The following is a 20,927-nucleotide window of genomic DNA, read 5'->3' on the forward strand; positions in this document are numbered from 1 at the left end:
TTCAATCTCGCAAACCACAGAATACAAAGGTAGTGCTCGACCTTCTCACATTCCTAATTTTATTTTTAAGCAAATTTGTAATCCCAATTTTTGTGATTTTCCCAAAAAAAATATCCCGTGTCTTCCCCCCAAAAGAAGTGAATTTGATGGTTTGTTATTGATTTTCTCTCTGCTTATTATTTGCAACAATATAAACTATCAAATGGAAATTGTAAACTCAAAACGAGAACTCTAGTAAAAAATAAAAAAAAACAAAAAAAAACAAAAACAAAAAACTGTCCAAAAACGAAAAGTGTTGATGTTGGAATAATGTTTTATTTTTTGGCGTAAATTTTCAACAATTTTTAAAAATGACAATAAAAGCCAATAAAAACCAATTTTTTTGTGCGGAAAAACACCATAAAACGAGAAATGTTGATGTTGGAATAACAATTTTTTTGGTTAAATTTTCAACATTTTTTAAAAAGGCAGTAAAAGCCAATAAAGGCTTTTTTTTGTGCAAAAAATACCCTGAAAATGAAAAGCGTTGATGCGCCTTTTTTCAGGGTAAATTTTCAACATTTTTTAGCAATGGCGTTAAGGATAAAATATCATAACTCTAAAAAACCTTAAAATTCGAATGATTTTCAGACATGGCATTAAACATAAAATATCACATCTCTAAAAAGCCTTAAAATTCCAATAATTTTCAACCATGATGTTAAAGATAAAATACTTATAACTATTTTCAACTATAGCATTAAAGATAAAATATCATGACTCAGAAAAACCTTAAAATTTTGACAAATATTCAACCATGGAATTAAAACTAAAAATCATGACTACAAAGAAACCTTAAGCTTTCAACATATTTCAACCATGGAATTAAAACTAAAAATCATGACTATAAAGAAACCTTAAGTTTTCAACATATTTCAACCATGGCATTATGGAAAAATTATATGACAAGGAAAAGTTTAAAAACGAGCATGTGAATAAAAGAGTCATTATACCAAGAGTAATTTAATTTTTACATGCTTAAAGTATAACAATTTTAAAATCTTAGTCTAAAACAACTTGACACATTGCAACAAAAAACTAAAAATAAACCATCAAATTGACACGCATGTAGGCAAAAGCGACCCATTACAATGAAAATTTAAAAATCAACTATAAAATTGACACATTGTGAGGGCAGACTTGATCCATTATAACAAAAACTTTAAAATCGGCTATCAAATGACACATAATGGGATCAGGTTACTAGTCAAGGATCGACATGGGCCTTATAGAAAAAATTAAAATAAAACAAAACAATAAATAAAAATGAAAAAATACAAAACTAAACAAAAATCAAAACTAAAAAAGCAAATAAACAAAAATTTAATAAAAATAACAAGTAAATAAAAATTTATATTAAAACATTAAAAAAAAAAATTACCCTAAACACATACACACACATATAACACAAAAAAATCAATCAAACAAACAAAAAAGAGATAAAAAAACAAAAAACAAAATTAACTCATAAAAAAACAAAAAAAAACCTTTTTTTTTTTTTTAAACATAATTTAAGGAAAATATTAAAAATTAACACAAAAAAAAAACATTAAAATAATTAACAATAAAAATTAAAAAAAAAATTCAAAATAATTAAGAAAATTAAAAATAACAAATTAAAAAAAAAAACATAGGCCTTGCGTGCAGCGCCTTGGGCCCCCTAGGTGGGAATTGCCCAGGGGGCCTGAGGGGTTGTTGGCCAAGGCGGGTAGGGTTGCCCTAGTCCACACAGGGGCCCCGAGGGGCCATGTATTTTATATTTTTTTTGATAATTTTAACTTTAATTATTTAAAAAATAATAATAATAAAATTTTAATTGTTTTTTTAAATTTTTATTTCAATATTTTCTTTTTCAAAAATTTTAATGCTTTTTTTTCCTTGAAAAAATATTTTAATGGTTTTTTAAATTTTTTTTATATAATTCTATTTTTTCTTTCAAGGATTTTTTTTTTAATTGTATGTTTTAATTTTTTTAAACGGTTTTTTTAGTTATTTTTGCTTGAAATTTCATCTAAATCATTTTTTTTGGAAAAAAACAAAAAACAAAAAACAAAAAACAAAAAACAAAAACAAAAAACAAAAAACAAAAAACAAAAAACTTTTAAATGTCATCATCTTTAAATATAAAATTTGTATCATCTTTAAATGTCATCATCATTTGTTTCCAACTTTTTTTATTCAATTTTTTCATAAAAATATTTTATTTAACATGTCCTTTTTAGCGAAAATGCTCTGAAATTCGTATTTGTTTAATTATATCTATATGCAAAATGTGTATTTTTGTGGGGATGTTTAAAATTGTTATTTTTTAGTGACAATTGTTTTTCGTGTATTGAAGTATTAATTAATAATATATAAAAAATCTTCTTTTTTTTTTGACAAGTTCGGTTGCTGTATTAATCTCTGAAAAAAAGTGGGAGTCAGGACTCCTTAAGTACAATAGATGCCGAAGAAGTTCAAGATCTGCGGAGTTACATAGCAGAAAGCTCTCCTTGATCCTGCTTGTTCTTGTTTTAAATGATTCTCGACAAGAATAAACTCTTACAAATTGAAATAGCAGAAATTGACAACGACAGTTCATTTCTGATATATGCTAATATGAATATGATGCTGAGCTGAATAATCTTTCCACTTTTCTACTTGAGGAATTCAAGTTTTCGCTGTTGAAGAAATTCTTCAAAAGATTCTGGGCTGCTTTGAGCACCTCCTCCTGGCTGCCTCTTATCTCGAGTTGAAGAAGATAGGTCCCATGCTGGCCAAGATATGAAACTATGGTTGACAGCGTATTATAATTAACAGAGAGGTGTTCCAATAGCATCACTCCGTCGCCAGAGTCCGGTAAAGTTGCCATCATATGAGTTAAATGGGCTGAATAAGGCGCTGAGGGATATTGGTGAGTGGGGCAGGGTAGTCGAGAATCGGCCTTGGGAGAACAGGCGGGATCCATATGGGATCGGAAGAAGGCATGAAATCTTTTCCAGAAAATTGTGAAGGCTGAGGTGTAACAAGAACAGGTGAAGGTAGAGCAAATTAGGGACAGAGCGTTAGAAAGATCGATTCTGCACCTAATTCTGATGGATATAAAGTAGTAGCTGAATGTCTGGAAGGGGTGAGGCCACTTCTTGGCATCAGACCAGGAAGGATTGAAGCAGAAAATAGAGAATCGATTCATGGCAGAGATTGTTGGCTTACCACGTCGTTGCAGCATAGGCTGCCCAAAGATCTTTCGCAGGCCCTGTTTGCACGCCGGTCAGCTTGCTTGTTGAGATTTCGGAGAATATGATGGTATTGCAGGTTGCCCAGTGTTTGATTCAGGAGCTGGCATCTCTGGATGATCTGCTGTAGGAGGTTGTTGGGTGACTTTTTTTGATGAATCATAAGGCTTATGACCACCGAGGAATCTCCAAAAACCTTTGCAGTTCTTATCCCAAGCCTGCTAAGCTGAGTTAATCCCTGATAAAGAGCTAATGCCTCTGCCCGATTGTTGGATAAGTTCCCAAGACCCCATTCGTAATAGAGAATGCATTCCCCATTAGCATTAAGGATCAGGCCTCCCGCTCCAGCTATTCCTGGATTTGACTTAGATGCTCCGTCAAAAAACAGGAAATAGTTGTTGCAGTTCTGCAACCAGTTGGCAAACTCCTCGTTTTCAAAGAGTCAAATCATGATGAGTGTCAGAATTACGCATTCATTAGAACTTAATGCTTTCATGTCAATCTTTTCGTCATTTCTCTTCTTCTTTGCGTAAACTGCAAGACATGTTACTGATATAAATCTATATGCAGGAAACATCCAAGGAAAAGAGGAAAGTGCCAATGGGGTAACAGAGAGAAGATGCCTCCGCAAATGGATGCCGCATGCAGCAGGACCGCGGATTCTAGAGTATCGCCCAACAGGCGCTGATGAAAATAGACTATTTAAGACTCAGAGTCAAAGGCACACAAAAGCAACGTGTTTGCAAAAGATCTTGAAGCTCAGACTGGGTAAAGCAGAAAGAGAAACGCAAAAGAAGGAGGACGCTCCAGAAAAGCCTGGAACAAAGAACGGAAGCAATTCTCGATACAGGGGATTGTCCATACAACGCGACTCCTAACTCATTGAGTCATTCGCACGACCAGAAACCGAAATAGCAACAACAAAATCAGTTCGAAAGGAACCTGGGTTGTACTAAGTATACGCACAACGAATACACCCAGCTAGAGAAAGGTTTTCGAAAATATCTTCTAGTCTATCATAAAGAGGTGCCAGCTCTTGTTATTTCTAATTTTCAAGCCCGAACAAAAGGAAAGAACAACCAGCCGACTCTTTCAGGGCGAACAACGCATTGCTTACAGCACTAAGGAGCAGATATAGAAACGGTTAGAAATTAGATTTGATTTTTAGAAATAAATTTGCTTTTAGTAAAAGGGCAGTCATTTGAAGCCGTTCCCTAAATTTGTGTAATTAAGATTAATTAGTTAGTAGTATTTAACCCTTCTCATGGCATTTGGAGAAGGGTCCGGAAATCTGTCAAAAAACTTGTCCTCAGAACATGCACTTTTGCACCCTCGGAGGGGGTTTTTGATGAATGGATGGATCGAGATTTATTTATGTTTTCATTTTAATGTCTGTTACCGATGTTGCACTTCTGTACACTTAGCAGATATTAGAACAAGTAGAAATAAATCGTTATTGCTTGAAGTTTATTAGTGAAATCAGTCATAAATGGTACTTTTATCTCTTGACTAATTTCTGCTTGTATTCCTAAAGTGATATGCAGCTGAGTTCTTTATATGTTAATGTATGAATGTGTGTATTACCATTTGGCACTTCTGTACGGTGGAGTCATTTATTTCTGTTTGACATATGAATAACTAATTATGCGATATGCTGTTCACAACTGTTTTGCCTAACTTCTTATGCAGAATGGTTCATCTTAATTGATTTATATTCTTATGATAGCTGAATGATCTTTATTACCAGCTATTGTTCGAAATCTTTTTAGATCGCATAATGAAAGAATTTTACCCCCGGGTTAGCATAGATTAGATGTATTGTTTTTCATTAGATTACAATAGCATAGAGTTAGTTTAGAAGTTAGAATTAAATTAGCTTAAAATACCCCTAAATCAATACCATCAAACTCTACACACACACACCCCTCATATTGGGAAACTGGTCCCATCATCTCCAGTCGGACCGGCTACTCCAAACGGGCACGGAGCCGCCAACCGGGTGGGTATCCCCCTTGTTGTTGACCCGATTTCGGGGCCCTCAACATATTTGGCGCTAGAAGGAGGGCATGAGCTATGAATGGCGCATAAGTCAAAATCTAAATACCATTCTGAGAGCAAATCACGCTCACCAACTCCCCCGACTTCTCCGGTACGATTAAACTCGGAGCTAGAAGTCGCTCGGGCATCCACCGCTGCTACACACTCTAATGTATCAGACCAACTTATCATTGATCCCCCTGAACTTCAAACTTTGATTCGTAAACTCCAGGGATTCTCTATTTTTACTCAGAGGTCTGATAAATCGAAAGGCAGCGTGACTTCGCAGTACAATCCTGCTCATCCCCTCACCAGATTGAAGAGTGAAAAGTTTGGCATCCAGCCAACTGAAATCCCTCTCCCCACTAGGAAAAGAGCAAGGAAAGCACTTCCAGAGTCTGACAGAGAGACTCTTTCATCTACCTCGTCCATTTCAACTCCCTCACCACGAAGTCAGCCACCCACATCTTCACCCCAGATCACTCATCCATCTTCCACAACCCTTCCTCTTCGAACATCAAAGACCTTAATATCTCCATCTTCTCAGCACCAGGGATCATCTTCTGCACTTCCATTGACTAGCAGCTCAACGATGGCCCAGTCTCCATGGAACAATCCTGGGGCGGTTTTAATGCCTCCACCCCTGAGCCCTATACCGGCCCATCCTGAGAAGTGGCTACCTAAATTCAATCCGGAAGTAGGCATGCTAGCCAAAGAGCATATCAATAATTTCATGCTTTCTGTTAATCTCAACGGAGTTACTAACGAAGACGCTGTTGTCCAGCTTTTCCCTTATACAATGCAAGGAACAGCCGGGTCCTGGTACTTTTTGTTACCTTCCGAATCCATCACAAGCTGGGACATTTTTCAAAGTCAGTTCCTCACCAAGTTTGGTGATGACAGATCCACAGCGACATTGATCAATGACCTATCTAATCTTAAGGCTGAGGCTAGAGAACCCATTAAAGATTTCAACTTACGGTTCAATAAGATCCTCAATAAAATCCCCGCTGCTTCACAACCCAGCGAGGAAGTAAGATGTGAATGGTACATCACGGATTTACCTCCAAACTTGGCTATCTTCGTAGATAGGGCAAACAAGACCACCTTAGTTGACAACTTGACAGAGGCGTTGGCAGTTGAAAAACGCGTAGTAGCCCTTGAAAAGAGATCTGCAATTGAAGAACGCAAATCTAAGAAGATCTATTTCAAAGAAGACACCAAGAAGAAGCAAACGAAAGATCCTTTCGATATGGAAGGATTACAAAAAGTGTTGAAAGCCATGTCCAATGAGATGATTGATATTAAAAAACAAGTAGCAAAAACGTCTTCAAGAAAGCCTTTCAGGACTTTTAAAAGAAACCCTCCCGTCCTTTAGCCTGATTTTCCATTGGTGGATTTCTTGATTGTGCTGGACTTTCTCTGTCTTACCTTTCTGAGTGCCATTGTTTTTGTCCAGAATGTAGCTGATGAAATTTCTTTCCTCAACACTGTATTTAGTTACATCGATGCTGCTGTGAGTTTTGACTGAAATGGTTTCGAGCGCAAGGTTCTTTGCCTTGTTGCTGACAGTTTTTGATGCTGTGCTTTTGTCCTTGAAAATTCGCCGGTTTCTTGCTAGCCAGATACTCCATAGCATAGTGTAGGGAAGGGTGTTCCAAACTCTCTTCACTAGATTGCTTCCCTTATTTCCCCAGGGGCAGTTCTTTTTCCAGGCGAGGATCATTTCCACTATTGAATGTTGGGAAGTCCATGGAAGCTTATCAACAAGTTCTAAGTTTTTCCAACAGTCCATAGCATAGGTGCAGTCGACAAATAGATGATGCATGGTTTCCTCAGCGCCACAGCAGTTGGGGCAGCGAGATGGCCCATTAATGCCCCTCTTCTGCAGGTTCTCTGCTGTTAATATCTTCCCTTTGAGAAGGGTCCAAGTAAAGAATTTGTTTTTGGGCAACGCCTCAGATTTCCATACAATTCTCCATTGATTCCATAACGGTATGTGGTGGGTGCTGTTGTTGATATACTGGTGGCCTGCCTGAATAGAATAATCTGTTCCTGTGGGGTCCCATTGGAAGCCGTCCTTCTCGTTTTTCTTGATAGGTGCTTTGCCATGAAGCAGAGACAGAAGAGCAGTTAAGCTGTTGTTGATTTCACTTGGGCTAGCAGGGAACGTCCATCCAAGCCAAAGGTGAGACAAAGGGTCCCATCTAGAGATTTGGTCCAGATAGAATATCCCTCTGTTGTTGAGGAAAGTCAAGATAGGAATAACTTCGTTGTACCTGTTTATTGGCTGCTGTCCCAAGATTTTATCAGCCCCAATGTTTATGCTAGATCCTCCCCTAGGAACTTTGGAAATATTCTGAGTCATCATTGGAATAGCTTTTTTGCACAGTCGCCAAATTTTTGAGGAATCCCTATTGGGTATAGCAGAGTCAAGGAGTTGCTGCCTGGGGAAGTTCAGATATTTGCTTTCCAGGACCTGTTTCCACCACGCCGGAGGGCCAGTGATGAGTCTCCAAATTATCTTTCCTCCAAAGGCAAGATTAGTGAAAGTGGGAGACCTAACACCGAGACCCCCTCTTTCTTGAGTCTGAATGACTTGTTTCCAGCTGACAAGGTTGAATTTCTTCTTGTCGTTTTTCCCCCCTTGCCAGAGAAAATGTCGTAGAACAACATCCATTTTGTGAAGGAAAGAGGCAGGAGCTTGGAAGAGAGAAAAGCGATAAAGGGGAAGAGAGGAAATACCTGATTTCAAAAGGATGAGTCGGCCTGCTGGGTTGAGCCACATTGAACATGTTGGGTCCCTATAATACTAGTGATTACCCCATTACTATTGTATTTATACCCCCTATTTATATTGTTGTGCCCCTATTACCCCCATATTGTTATTTATGTGCCCCATAGAATCCCTCTATTGTTATTTTTGTGGCTTTATATTATTATTGTTAGGTCGGCTGGATTATATTGTGACTCCTTAGACTCCTATATATAGAAAGGAGGTTTTGTCATTTGTATCATCCAAGAATTGTTCATTTATGTAATGTAAAGGAGGTTTCCCCCTCGAAGAGGCTGAATTCTAAGGCGTGGATCTCTCTTTTCTATCTTTTTGTGAGCTGGTTTCATAACATTTGGTATCAGAGCTTTGGATTCTAGGGTTTCGCTGCTCCAAACAGGTCATCGTGGAATTTTCGCTATAATGTTTTTTCTGTGACGTTTCAGAAGTCGCAACAAAAACCCATTTGAGAAGAATTGGCGTTGAACCTTGGGTCCGAATTTCAGAGCTTTTCGCACGATATCTTCATAGATATGAGCTGAGGAAGTTGGCCTTTTTGCAGACTCCTGAATTACATTCAAAACAGGTGACCTGGGTAAAATCGTCATAACTCTCTCTCTGAGGATCGGATTGAAATTTCGTAAAAAGGTACAGAAAGAGGATAGACTGTAGTTTCTTTTGTGTGTGTTTCAGATTCAAAGGTTGAAACAGGGACGCGTGGCACGTCGTACAAGTTCACTCTACTGAACCAGTCTAAAAGAAAGTCACTGTGGGAGATTTCACATAACTCTTCCTTGGAGAATCCAATTTGGCTCAGACTTGTGGCATTGGAAAGAGGACGCAGAAGGCTACTACAGGTAGCAATTTCAGAATTGGATGATCTGAAATTACAGAGATACATCAGATTCAATATCAGACTTCTATAAAGTGAAAAAAGGTGTGTAGTTTTTTTTTAATTTTTGTGTAAGCTTGGTTTAACGGAATTCAAAGGGCATAGTAAAGCATTATTATCGGTAACTGATGCCCCGAGGAAAGAAAATGCAAACACCTAGTAAGGAACCTGAAAGCTCTAGCATGACTCATGAAGAAGAGGAAGAAATGCTACATGATATATCAAAATTACAAGAACAAGTGCAACAAATGTCACGCTCACAAAAGCTAACAGAAGCTAAGGTAAATGGCGTGGAATCTAAGATAAAGGGCATGGAAGCTAAGATGGAGGATTCGATGGAAAATTTGAAGATAGATTTGAAGACAGACATGGAAGAATTGAAGAAGTTGCTACAAGAAAGGGTCACTAATGGTGAAAAGGTAGTAAAGGAAACTCATGATGAGAACAAAAGAAATGTTAATCATGATTCCATAGACTCTAATGTTGGATCGAAGACTCACCATGTTCCAAAAATCGATATGAGGAAGTTTGATGGCAAGGATCCCGCCACATGGATATTACAGATGGAGCAATTCTTCGATCTCAATAATGTGCAAAACACACAAAAGGTACGTATGGCAACTTTATATTTGGAACCAAATCAGTTTGTATGGTATCAATGGCTTTGTTCTCGTAAACAATTTATCACTTGGGCAATTTTTACGGAAGAATTGATAGCACATTATGAGGATACAAAAAGCAACACTTTTTTTAGCCAATTGATAAGTCTCAAACAAAGGGTTCAATAATGGAGCACATTGAGGAGTTCCAAAAATTGAACATAAGGGTAAAAGATATTCCAGAGGAGCATAGGATTGATGTGTTCATAGGGTCTTTAAAGGATAATATCCAACATGATGTGCGCCTTTGGGAACCTGATTCATTAGAGAAGGCATTCAGGTTAGCAAGAAAAATGGAAAGCAAAATTATGGCAACTAGGAAGCATACCATTCACAACTATAAAGACGGAAGTGTTGTTGCCCATAGTCTTCCACAACCTACAAGGTTGACACCACAACAATTGGAAGAAAAAAGAGCAAAAGGGCTTTGTTACAATTGTGATAGCAAATACACAAAAGGTCATAAGTGTGCTGAGAAGAAATTATTCTACATAGATTGTGAAGAGGAAGAAGAAAAGGAGCAAGAAAGGTCAAAAGAAGAGGATATATTCCAGGAACAAAGCCTAGATGAAGAACAAATAAATCCGACCATATCTTGTAATGCATTGGCGGGAATTACCACTCCTCAAACCATCAAGATAGAAGGACAAATCAAGAAGAAAAAGGTAATAGTGTTGATTGATTCAGGAAGCACCCACAATTTTATTCATTGTAAGGTAGCAAAAGAATTGAATTGCTTCCTATATCCAGCACCAGAGTGTCAAGTGATGATTGCAAATGGAGGAACAATAAATTGTTCTGGAAAGTGCCATAATATCAAGCTATCCATGGGAGAATATGTATTGACTAGCCCAATGCTTTCCATTCCAATGGGAGGTGCTGATGTTGTACTAGGAGTCCAATGGCTACAATCCTTGGGTACAATAGCTTTTAATTTTCAAGAACTTTTCATGAAATTTTCTGTGGAAGGAAAGGAAGTTGAATTAAGGGGTATTGCAGGGAAACCAGGAAAGATAATCAGCTCTAATGGCATGACAAAGCTTCTAAAAAAGGAGCAAAGAGGTGTAATTGCACAATTATGTTCGCTAGATGTTTCCACATTGGAATCATCTATTTCTCCAGATCTCCAAAAAGTCCTGGACAATCATTCCAAGGTATTTGAGACTCCCAAAGGTCTCCCACCTATGCGTGATCATGATCATGCTATTCATCTGATTCCAGGAAGTGTTCCTCCAAACATCAGGCCGTACAGATATCCATATGTCCAAAAAAGTGAAATTGAACGTATGGTTGCAGAAATGCTAGAGGCTGGTATAATTCAACCAAGTCAAAGTTCTTTCTCAGCTCCAGTAGTATTGGTGCACAAGAAGGATGGATCATGGCGCATGTGTCCAGATTATAGGGAGCTCAACAAGCTCACTATTAAAGATAAGTTCCCCATTCCTGTTATTGATGAATTACTGGATGAATTGCATGGATCAATTTACTTCACCAAGTTGGATCTTCGTTCAGGATATCATCAAATCAGAATGAAGATTGAAGACATTCCGAAAACGGCATTTAGAACTCATGAGGGTCATTATGAATTTTTGGTCATGCCTTTTGGCCTTACCAATGCACCTTCAACATTTCAAGGTTTGATGAATTCAATTTTCAAACCATTCCTTAGAAAATTTGTGTTAGTATTTTTTGATGATATACTAATCTACAACAAGTCTTGGAAGGATCATGTTGAACATGTTGACAGGGTGCTACAACTATTGGAGGAGAAACAATTATATGCAAAAAGATCCAAATGTTTCTTTGGAGTCCAGGAGGTGGAATATTTGGGTCATATTGTATCTCATGAAGGAGTTAAGGTAGACCCTAGCAAAATTAAAGCCATTAAGGAATGGAAAATCCCCACATCCATAAAGCATCTGCGAGGATTTCTTGGGTTGACAGGGTATTATCGCAAGTTTGTTAAGAATTATGGGAGAATAGCAGCACCTCTAACAACATTATTGAAGAAAGATTCATTTTCATGGACTTCGGAAGCAACAAAGGCCTTTGAACATCTTAAAGAGGCAATGTGCCAAGCACCGGTCTTAGCTACACCGGACTTCACAAAAACCTTTATTGTGGAATGTGATGCTTCAGGAAATGGAATTGGTGCTGTTCTAATGCAAGATGAAAGACCCATTGCTTTTGAAAGTCGTCCAATCAAGGGAAAGTTTTTAAGCAAAGCTATTTATGAGAAGGAAATGTTGGCAATACTCCATGCACTTAAGAAATGGCGACCCTACCTAATGGGAAGACACTTCAAGGTAAAAACGGATCATGATAGCCTTAAATACTTTTTAGAACAAAGATTATCCTCTGAAGAGCAACAAAAGTGGGTCACAAAGATGTTGGGTTATGACTTTGAAATCATCTACAAAAAAGGGAAGCAAAATGTGGTGGCAGATGCACTCTCAAGAAAGGATGAGGATGTGGAAGCATTGTTGTGTGCCATTTCTATTATCCAACCAGATTGGATAAACGAAGCAAGGGAGGAATGGAAGAATGACGAAGAAGTGTGGGCACTTATTCAAAAGCTACAACAAGATTCCAGTACTTCTGATACATTTAGCTGGCAAAATGATTCGTTATGGTACAAAGATCGCTTATACCTCTGTAAGAATTCCCAGCTAAAACAAAAGATTCTTATGGAATTGCACACTTCTCCCTTAGGAGGGCACTCAGGATTTTTAAAAACTTACCACAGGGTTAAGAAGGAATTTTTTTGGGATGGCCTTAAATCAGATATTCAAAAGTTTGTGGCGGAATGTTTGGTTTGCCAGCAAAATAAAGTTGAAACAATTAAGACACCAAGTCTATTACAACCTTTATCCATTCCAAGCCAACGTTGGGAGGAGGTTTCAATGGATTTTATCACAGGTTTACCCAAGTCTGAGGGAAAGAGTGTCATCATGGTGGTAGTTGACAGACTTACCAAGTATGCACACTTTTGTGCATTATCACATCCATTTAAAGCCAGTACAGTTTCTACTGCATTTATGGAAACAGTTCAAAAGCTACATGGAAACCCAAAGATTATTGTAAGTGACAGAGATCCCATTTTCACTGGAAATTTTTGGACAGAATTATTTTCTTGTCTTGGTACTCAGTTAGCTCATAGCTCATCTTATCATCCTCAATCTGATGGGGAAACTGAGATAGTAAACAAATGTTTGGAAGGATATCTTCGTTGCTTTGTATCTGATAAACAGACACAATGGGTCAAATGGTTGCCTCTGGCTGAATGGTGGTATAACACTTCCTTCCATACAGCAACAAAAATGACCCCATTTATGGCACTTTATGGGTATCAACCACCATCCATCACATCATATTTAAGAGAAAATTCTAAGGTTCAGGCAGTGGAACATCACATCGAACATCAACAACAAGTCCTCCAACTCTTAAAGGATAACCTCGTGTTGGCACAAAATAGAATGAAACAACAGGCAGATCAACATCGCAGTGAAAGAAGTTTTGATGTAGGTGATTGGGTATTCCTACGGCTACAACCATATAAGCAAATGTCCCTAAAGCAAGCTAAGAAGGATAATAAATTATCACCAAAGTATTATGGTCTGTACAAGGTGTTGGAAAAGATTGGTACTATGGCATACAAATTGGAGCTTCCTGCAGCTTCTCGATTGCACCTAGTTTTCCATGTTTCATGTTTAAAGAAGGTTATAGGTGACAAGCTCCCAATTCAAACAATATTGCCAGAACTTGACGAGGAAGGAAAAATTATATTGGAACCGGAAGCAATCACAGAAACAAGAACTCGACAGCTACGAAATCGATCAATTTCAGAGTATCTTATCAAGTGGAAGAACTTATCCGCTGAAGATTCCACATGGGAGGATGAGAATTTTATGCAGAAGTATCCAGAACTGCTCAAGCGTTGAGGACAACACTTTTTTGAAGGAGAGGGGCATGTTGGGTCCCTATAATACTAGTGATTACCCCATTACTATTGTATTTATACCCCCTATTTATATTGTTGTGCCCCTATTACCCCCATATTGTTATTTATGTGCCCCATAGAATCCCTCTATTGTTATTTTTGTGGCTTTATATTATTATTGTTAGGTCGGCTGGATTATATTGTGACTCCTTAGACTCCTATATATAGAAAGGAGGTTTTGTCATTTGTATCATCCAAGAATTGTTCATTTATGTAATGTAAAGGAGGTTGCCCCCTCGAAGAGGCTGAATTCTAAGGCATGGATCTCTCTTTTCTATCTTTTTATGAGCTGGTTTCATAACAGAACCCCATTGTTGAACTTTCCTCTTCATCTTGTCAATGATGCTGTCCCAGGTTTCTGCTTTCAAAGGTCCTAGGCTCACAGGCATGCCCAGGTAAGAGAAATGAGTCCAGTCTAGATTGCAGGAAACTCCAAAGATATTTGCAATGTTGTGAATGACCTGATTAGAAGCGTTCCATCCATAGATACAACTTTTTTGCTGGTTGATCAGGCCTCCGGAGTACTCCATAAATCTATCAAGAAGAGACTTGAACCTTCGTGCTATGGTGATGGAGGCTCCTCCAATGAGCAAGGTGTCGTCCGCGAACTGAGAATGATTGATGTTCATAGCTCCATTTCCAAATTTTATTCCTGAAATGAGACCCACTCTTCTGTTATGGTTCAGAGCTTGACTGAAGGATTCCGCCATAAGAATGAAGAGATAAGGGGAAAGGGGGCAGCCCTGTCTGAGTCCCCTGGAGGATTGAAAGGCATCGCCCGGCCTTCCATTGACCAGAGGGGAAATCCAAGGTCCTGAGATGCAAGCTGAAATGAGACTGAGGAAGGGCGACTCAAACCCCATCTTTCTTAAAACTGCAAAGAGGAAAGAGTGTCTGACTCTATCGAATGCGTTGGCCAGATCAAGTTTGAGGATGAATCCTTTCTCGTTCCTGGATAGACTCGAGTGAATAGCTTCCTGTACAAGCAGAATAGAGTCAGTTATTTGCCTGTTGGGCAAGAACCCTCCTTGATTTTCAGATATCAAAGAGGAGAGGAGAGGTTTGAGTCGAGAAGCCAAGATTTTAGACAGGATTTTATAAGAGGCGTTGCAGAGAGATATGGGCCTAAACCGGGAGAAGGAAGAAGGTCGATTTTCTTTAGGGATGAGGGCAAGAAATGTTGCATTAGTATAACCCCCTATCTTGCCCTTCCGCTGGATCCACCTGATCATCTTGATTAGGTCCTTTTTTATTAAACCCCAGAATGCCCTGTAAAAACATATGGGGAATCCGTCAGGCCCGGGCGCCTTGTCAGGATTCAGAGTCCAAATCGCACTTCTTATTTCCTCCTCTTCAATTTCTTTATTCAGGCTATCGTTCATATCCTTGGTAAGACCTTTGGGGAGGTGTTGGAGAAGGTCCTCGTAATCCTCATCTCCTTTGGTTTCAGTGAGCAGATCTCTGTAGTACTCTGTAGCAGCATTTCTAATGTCCTCTTGGGTGTTTCGTTGGTTGCCGTCCTTATCCAAGATGGAACAGACATTGTTCCTGATTTTTCGAGCTGTGGCCTGCTTATGAAAAAATGCAGTGTTTTTATCGCCTCCTTGGAGCCAGAGCTGCCTGGATTTTAGCCGCCATTTGGATTCTTCCTCCCTGTTTATATGACTCAGTAGAGAGTAAAGGTTCTTTTCTTGTTCCATACTCTGCTGGGAGAGTCCTTGTTCTTCTATCGTCCTCTGGATTTCCTCTAGTTCACCTTTAACTTTCTTTTTGTTCTCCTCAGGTTCCTTATAGCTTACTCTTGCCCATTCTTTGACAGCTTGCTTGACTTTTCTTTGTTTGGTCTCCCATATGAAACCGGGCGACCCTTCTACATGCTGATTCCACGTTCTCTGGACTATTTCTCTAACAGCAGGCACCTCATTCCACAAGGGGCTATATTTAAACGGAATGGGTCCTAGGGGGCATTGGGACTCCAGCGTGAGAGTAATGGGATGATGATCAGAGGCAGAAGAGGGGAGAACGGTGGCATATCCCACGTAGAAAGAGGAAAGATAAGAGATATTGATGAGAAACCTGTCTAATCGTTCCATAATGTTGCCCGAGCCAAGTCTGCGGTTGCTCCAAGTGTACCTACGGTTCTTTGGGGCCACGTCCACTAGATCATGATCTTGCATGATAGCTTCCAGCCGACCTCTGAAGGGATCTGGAGAGAAGGTTCCGCCCCTTTTTTCGTTTGCATGCAATATGAGATTGAAATCTCCAGCCACTATGATGTTTGTGTTTTGCTCACTATCGATACTGGCCTGAAGATCGCCCCAGCATATCTCCTTTTCTCTGTAATGATTGGGCGCATACACGTTGTAGATGATTACTGTTTGGTCATTCGTTCTGCTTTCAAACGCTGTTCTGATCCAATGCTGTTGTAGGTTTACTGAGTCACAGGTCCACTTGTTGTGATCCCAAAGGGTGGCAATGCCTCCCGAAGCGCCTCTTGCATCGCTTACGCACCCTTTGTATTGATTTTGCTGGTCTATAATACTTCTCATTGCTTGCTGATCCTGCTTTGTTTCCTGAATCAGTAAGATTTCTGGCTTTTCGCTATGTATTAAACCTCTGAGGGCGGAGATTTTGGAGGGGTGCCCTAACCCCCTACTGTTCCAAGACAGTATTTTCATCATTGGGAACTTGGCGTACGGAGAGGTGCTCGCCTCTCTTGTTCTTTATGGTTTGTTTCTTTTTCTTGGTGCCCCTGAATGAAGGACTCTATTGGTGTTTGAGTTCCCATGGCTATGTCTTTCTGGGCGTTCTCGTCCCTGTGTTGCTTTGCTGATTTCCTACCTGGTCCAGGCTTCTTGTAGGTATCGCTCGCTGTTCCATGCTCTTTAGTGCTGCTTCTGGTGTGTCTAGGATAGGAGGGTTCAAGAGAGACTTGCGAAGAGGTGATTAGAAAGGGGGGGGATCAGATGGCTCGGAAGGGTTCAGGGGGGGCTGAGGGGGGTCCATAGAGGGTGGATCAAGGGAGGATAAAACCAGGAAGGGATTAGAGGAGGGGGGGATCGGAGGATCAGAAGAGAGATGGATAGAAGATGGAGGGGAAGATGAAGATGGTCGAGAGGCAGAGGGAGCTGAAGGAGCAGATTCCTGGGGGGGTTTCTGAGGAGGAACATATTTCTTCTTTTTGACCGGTTCCCATTGGCCCTCTTGGTCCTCACTTTCTGCATCAACGAGTTTGGGACATCTATTGGCGAAGTGTCCATATTCATGGCAGACCTTGCATTTAAAAGGTATCTGCTCATAATCCAGCTGCTGGATATGGCTCCACTCATCCACTTTCAGTTTTATTGCTTCTGGTAGACCTTTGCCAAGATCCACTTCGACACAAATCCTTGCGCAGGCCTGCATGTTGTCTTTTGGCTCACTACGGTCGATGTATTTGCCCACAACATTTCCGATGGCACGAACAGACTCATCTCCCCAGCAATGAAGGGGAAGGTGAGGGAGACGAACCCAGACCGGGACAGCGCTGGGGACGTCCAGTTCAGGATCAAAATCAGGAGTCCATTTGTTGAGATAGAGGCCCCTGGAGTCCATGAAATAGGGCCCGTTTCTGAAGATTAAGTCCTTATCCTCTTTAGATTCGAAGTGGAAAGTGAAGTACCCTTTCCCACAGAACCTGATGGAGATTTTCCCTTGGATCTTGTCGGCCCAGTTTCTTTCAACCCATCTTTGTACCGTTCTTGGAGAGGGCCAGAGGCCTGTGAATTGGCCTATGAGTCCTTTTTCAGCAAGAGACAAGGCCGCCATGCGCGGCAAGACCGGAGGCAGTTGAACTTCCTGAAGCACATCTAGCTTCTTGACAAATCTTGATAAGGCGGGTCTGGGGCGCTGCGGGGGCAGGGATTTTACCAGTTCTGAAAATGCTTTTTGAGAGTCGACCCCCTCCAGAGACGGATCCGAGGGGGCCATGGCCAAAGGCCTGCGCTCAGGCAGGCGCAGAGCAAGGGTTGCAGTCGCGCGCGCAGCAGGGTTCCTCGGCTCCGTTCGCAGCTCGTCTCCGTTAGTGGTTTAATATATAGAAAATCTTAACCTCAAAATATTAATGTTATTATTTTTTTTATGACTTTGCAAAAAAAAATCATTATAAAAAAACATTGTAAAGAAAAACAAAATTCAAAGTTTGGAAAACCCTTAAAAAACAAACATCTTAGGATGAAAAATAAGAAGATGAATAAGGCAACTTAAAAAATGGTTAAATAATCAACATTTAAAAAAAAAATGTGCATATTTAAAACATAAGAAAAATTTATAAGTGTCAAAAATATGCCTTAAAAATAACAAATGTTGATGCTTCTTAAAATCGCATGAAAATCACCGACATTCAAAAAAAATTATCTACACTTAATACATTAAAAAATTTAAAGTGTAAAATATAAGTCGTTTAAAAAAGGGGTTGATGTTGCATCAACATTTTTCAAAATCAACATGAAAATCACTGACATTTAAAAAGAATGTTCATACTTGATACATAAGAAAAATTAAAGTGTCAAAAATAAGTCTTAAAAGAATAGTTGATGATTTTCAAAATCAACATGAAAATCACTAACTTTCTAAAAAAAATATTCATACTTGATACATAAGAAAATTTAAACTGTCAAAAATAAGCCCTCTAAAAAAAGGGGTTGATGTTGCATCAACACTTTTCAAAATCAACATGAAAATCACTAACTTTTTAAAAAAAATGTTCATGCTTGATACATAAGAAAATTAAAAGTGTCAAAAATATCTTATAAAAATAAAGTGTATTCTGAATGAGCACTTTTCAAAATCGGATGATTTTTTGCTACCTCAAAAAAACTGGTACTCGGTACTCGGTTTGGTTCATGTTTGATAGTTTACATTGTTATGTGTGTGTTGTACGTCAAATCATAGTAGCGATTGGACACGTGTATAGGTTGGAGGCACTGAAGTATTCAACACAATTTAGGGACATTAGTTTTTTTGTTGGGGTGTCATCTCGTCACGGGAAAAACACTCAAGTGTTGTTTATCGTTGATACAAAGTCCAAATTTTTGGTTTGCTCGGGTCAAAACTAGGGAAACCACTCTGGTGAAATTTTAGACCCATTTTTGGATCAGAACATCAAGAGAAAAAAATAGGAAGTTTGAAACAAATTGCTTTCTGGTTATTGCTTAGTTTGATGAGGAATGTAAAAAGGCAAGGAGAACATTGAAAGAGTCAAACAAGGATAACATAAACCTCGAAGCTTATAAGCATATTTTAAGAAACCTGGATTTTATTTAATGGTTTCAAGGAGGGAAGAACTAATCTTCCTAGGGAAAAACAACCATGAGTTATTTTGGAAGGAGCTCCAACCGAGAAAGAAGAAAAATGAAAATAATATTACAACCTCTCAATGGTTTGATTATGGAAGGCAAATTTATGTGCAGGATCCCAAGATTGACCCTCCCCCCTTGGTCAACGCTACTACTAAGCTTTTCACTATGCAAGAGGTTGAGATGGGCATTAAGAAGTTGGGTGTGGGAAAAGCAAAAAACTTAGTTGAACTTCAAGCAGAGTATCTAAAGTGGGGTTTGAAAATTATTGCACCTCACATCACAAATATTTTTAACAACATCATGTAGCAGGGGTTCCCCACAAATTGGACAACTAGTCTAGCAATGCCTATTTTCGAGAGTGGTGACGTCAATAATCCCTCCAATTATAGGACCATAATGATGAACCCCTTGTTTGCAAAGTGATTTGGGAGTATGATAGAAAATAAAATTAGCAAGTGGGCGAAGAAAGAAATAAACATGCTAAAGGGAAAGCAGGTTTCAGATCTGAACATTCCATGGTTGATCACGATATAACTTTAAGGAAAATCATTGAAAAAGATTGGGGAAAAAAAGAGGAAGCCTTTTGTTGCTTTATTGATTTCAAGAAAGCTTTTGACATGGTTCCTAGGGATAAAATTTGGCAAAGAATGGAGGAACTTGGGGTTCGTAGGCATTGTAGACTAGTTGTTCATAGGTTATATGAAGAGGTGAAAGTCAAAATCAGATCTTCAAATAGCATCTCTGAAAGTTTTAGGAGTGATATTGGGGTCAAGCAAGGGTGCCCATTGTCCCCTACCCTTTTTGGTTTATATATTGACAAACTTGAAGAATGGATAAACTCACAAGGTGGTGATGGTGTCCATTTGGGCGAGTTTGTTATAAGGATTCTTTTGTATGCAGATGACCTTATTTTGATTGCTAAGTTTGCTCTTGGCTCTGAGTCTTTTCTTGGCTTGCAAGAGCACTTACTTTCCCTTGAACATTTTTGTAGAAGGGTGGGGATGCAAGTCAATATTAGCAAGACAAAAATGGTGGTTTTCTCCAACAAAAGGAAACATAGCCAGTATAAGTTTTACTTTGAAGGCAACAATCTTGAAGAAGTTGAAGATTGCAAATACCTCGGAATTTATTTCAATAAAAATTTAAGTTCGGAAGGTTGCAGAAAGAAAATAACTTTGGGTAGTTTGAAAGCATTATATGTTTTTCAAAACAGGTGCAGAGACACAGAGTTATGGGGTTGGAAGACCATTCAAACTTTGTTTGAGCTTTTAGTTATTCTGGTGGTTTTTTATGGATGTGAATTGTGGTCCAACAATACATATGACTTGCAGTGGAAGCAAATTGACAAGATTCAAAAACAGTTGATTACAAGCAAGTTCAAAATCAAAAGTTTAGTCTCCTGTGATATATTGCTAAGTGAAGTGGGGGCTACTCCTATTGAAGTAATTACTATGGTACAATTCATAAGATATTTACAAAGAAAATTGAGCAAATGGAAGAGGGCAGATGGCTCAGGGTTGTCTTCAATGACATATTATGCAAAAGAAAAATAAGACTTGGATGCGTCAAAATAACAAATGGTTTAGTAAATGGGGTATTCACTTGAATGTGTGGCCCACAAATAATAAATTGAAAAAAAACTTTTGTTATAGATAAGTTCCACAAGCGTACTTGGGATAAAGAGCTAGGGAGAAAGAGAAAGTACTATATTGAAGAGTTTAATCTCACTCGTAATCATCATCAAAAAGCATACATAGGGGCCAATATCTCATGGAGAGCCAAAATTTTTATTGCTTAATTAAGAACTAACTCTCATCAACTCTGTTGTGAAATAGGGCATTGGAAAAGACCAAAAGAAGTTTGGGGAGAAAGGGTGTGTATTTTTTGCACTGTTGGAAAAGTGGAAACAAAAAATCATTTCATTTTAGAATGTGGGGCCTTCAAAGACAACAGGGACAATTATGTAAATATCC

At 38.8% G+C, this 20,927-nt stretch overlaps 1 protein-coding gene across 1 annotated transcript; it reads right to left on the minus strand.

The window, feature by feature from the left end:
• Positions 1-3,207: 3,207 nt before the first annotated feature.
• On the minus strand, positions 3,208-17,584 carry LOC149213503 (uncharacterized). Its single transcript, XM_089389053.1, has 5 exons — positions 17,292-17,584; positions 16,889-17,141; positions 13,918-16,188; positions 6,723-7,770; positions 3,208-3,608 (listed from the first exon to the last, which is right to left on the minus strand). The coding sequence occupies exons 1-5, from the start codon at positions 17,582-17,584 to the stop codon at positions 3,208-3,210; spliced, it is 4,266 nt and encodes a 1,421-aa protein (XP_089245179.1).
• Positions 17,585-20,927: the final 3,343 nt, after the last annotated feature.

The sequence above is a fragment of the Pinus tabuliformis genome, chromosome 1_1 (assembly GCF_031772625.1).
Source record: "Pinus tabuliformis cultivar Carrire ecotype Pingquan chromosome 1_1, CPIR1, whole genome shotgun sequence".
NCBI classification, from domain to species: domain Eukaryota; kingdom Viridiplantae; phylum Streptophyta; class Pinopsida; order Pinales; family Pinaceae; genus Pinus; species Pinus tabuliformis.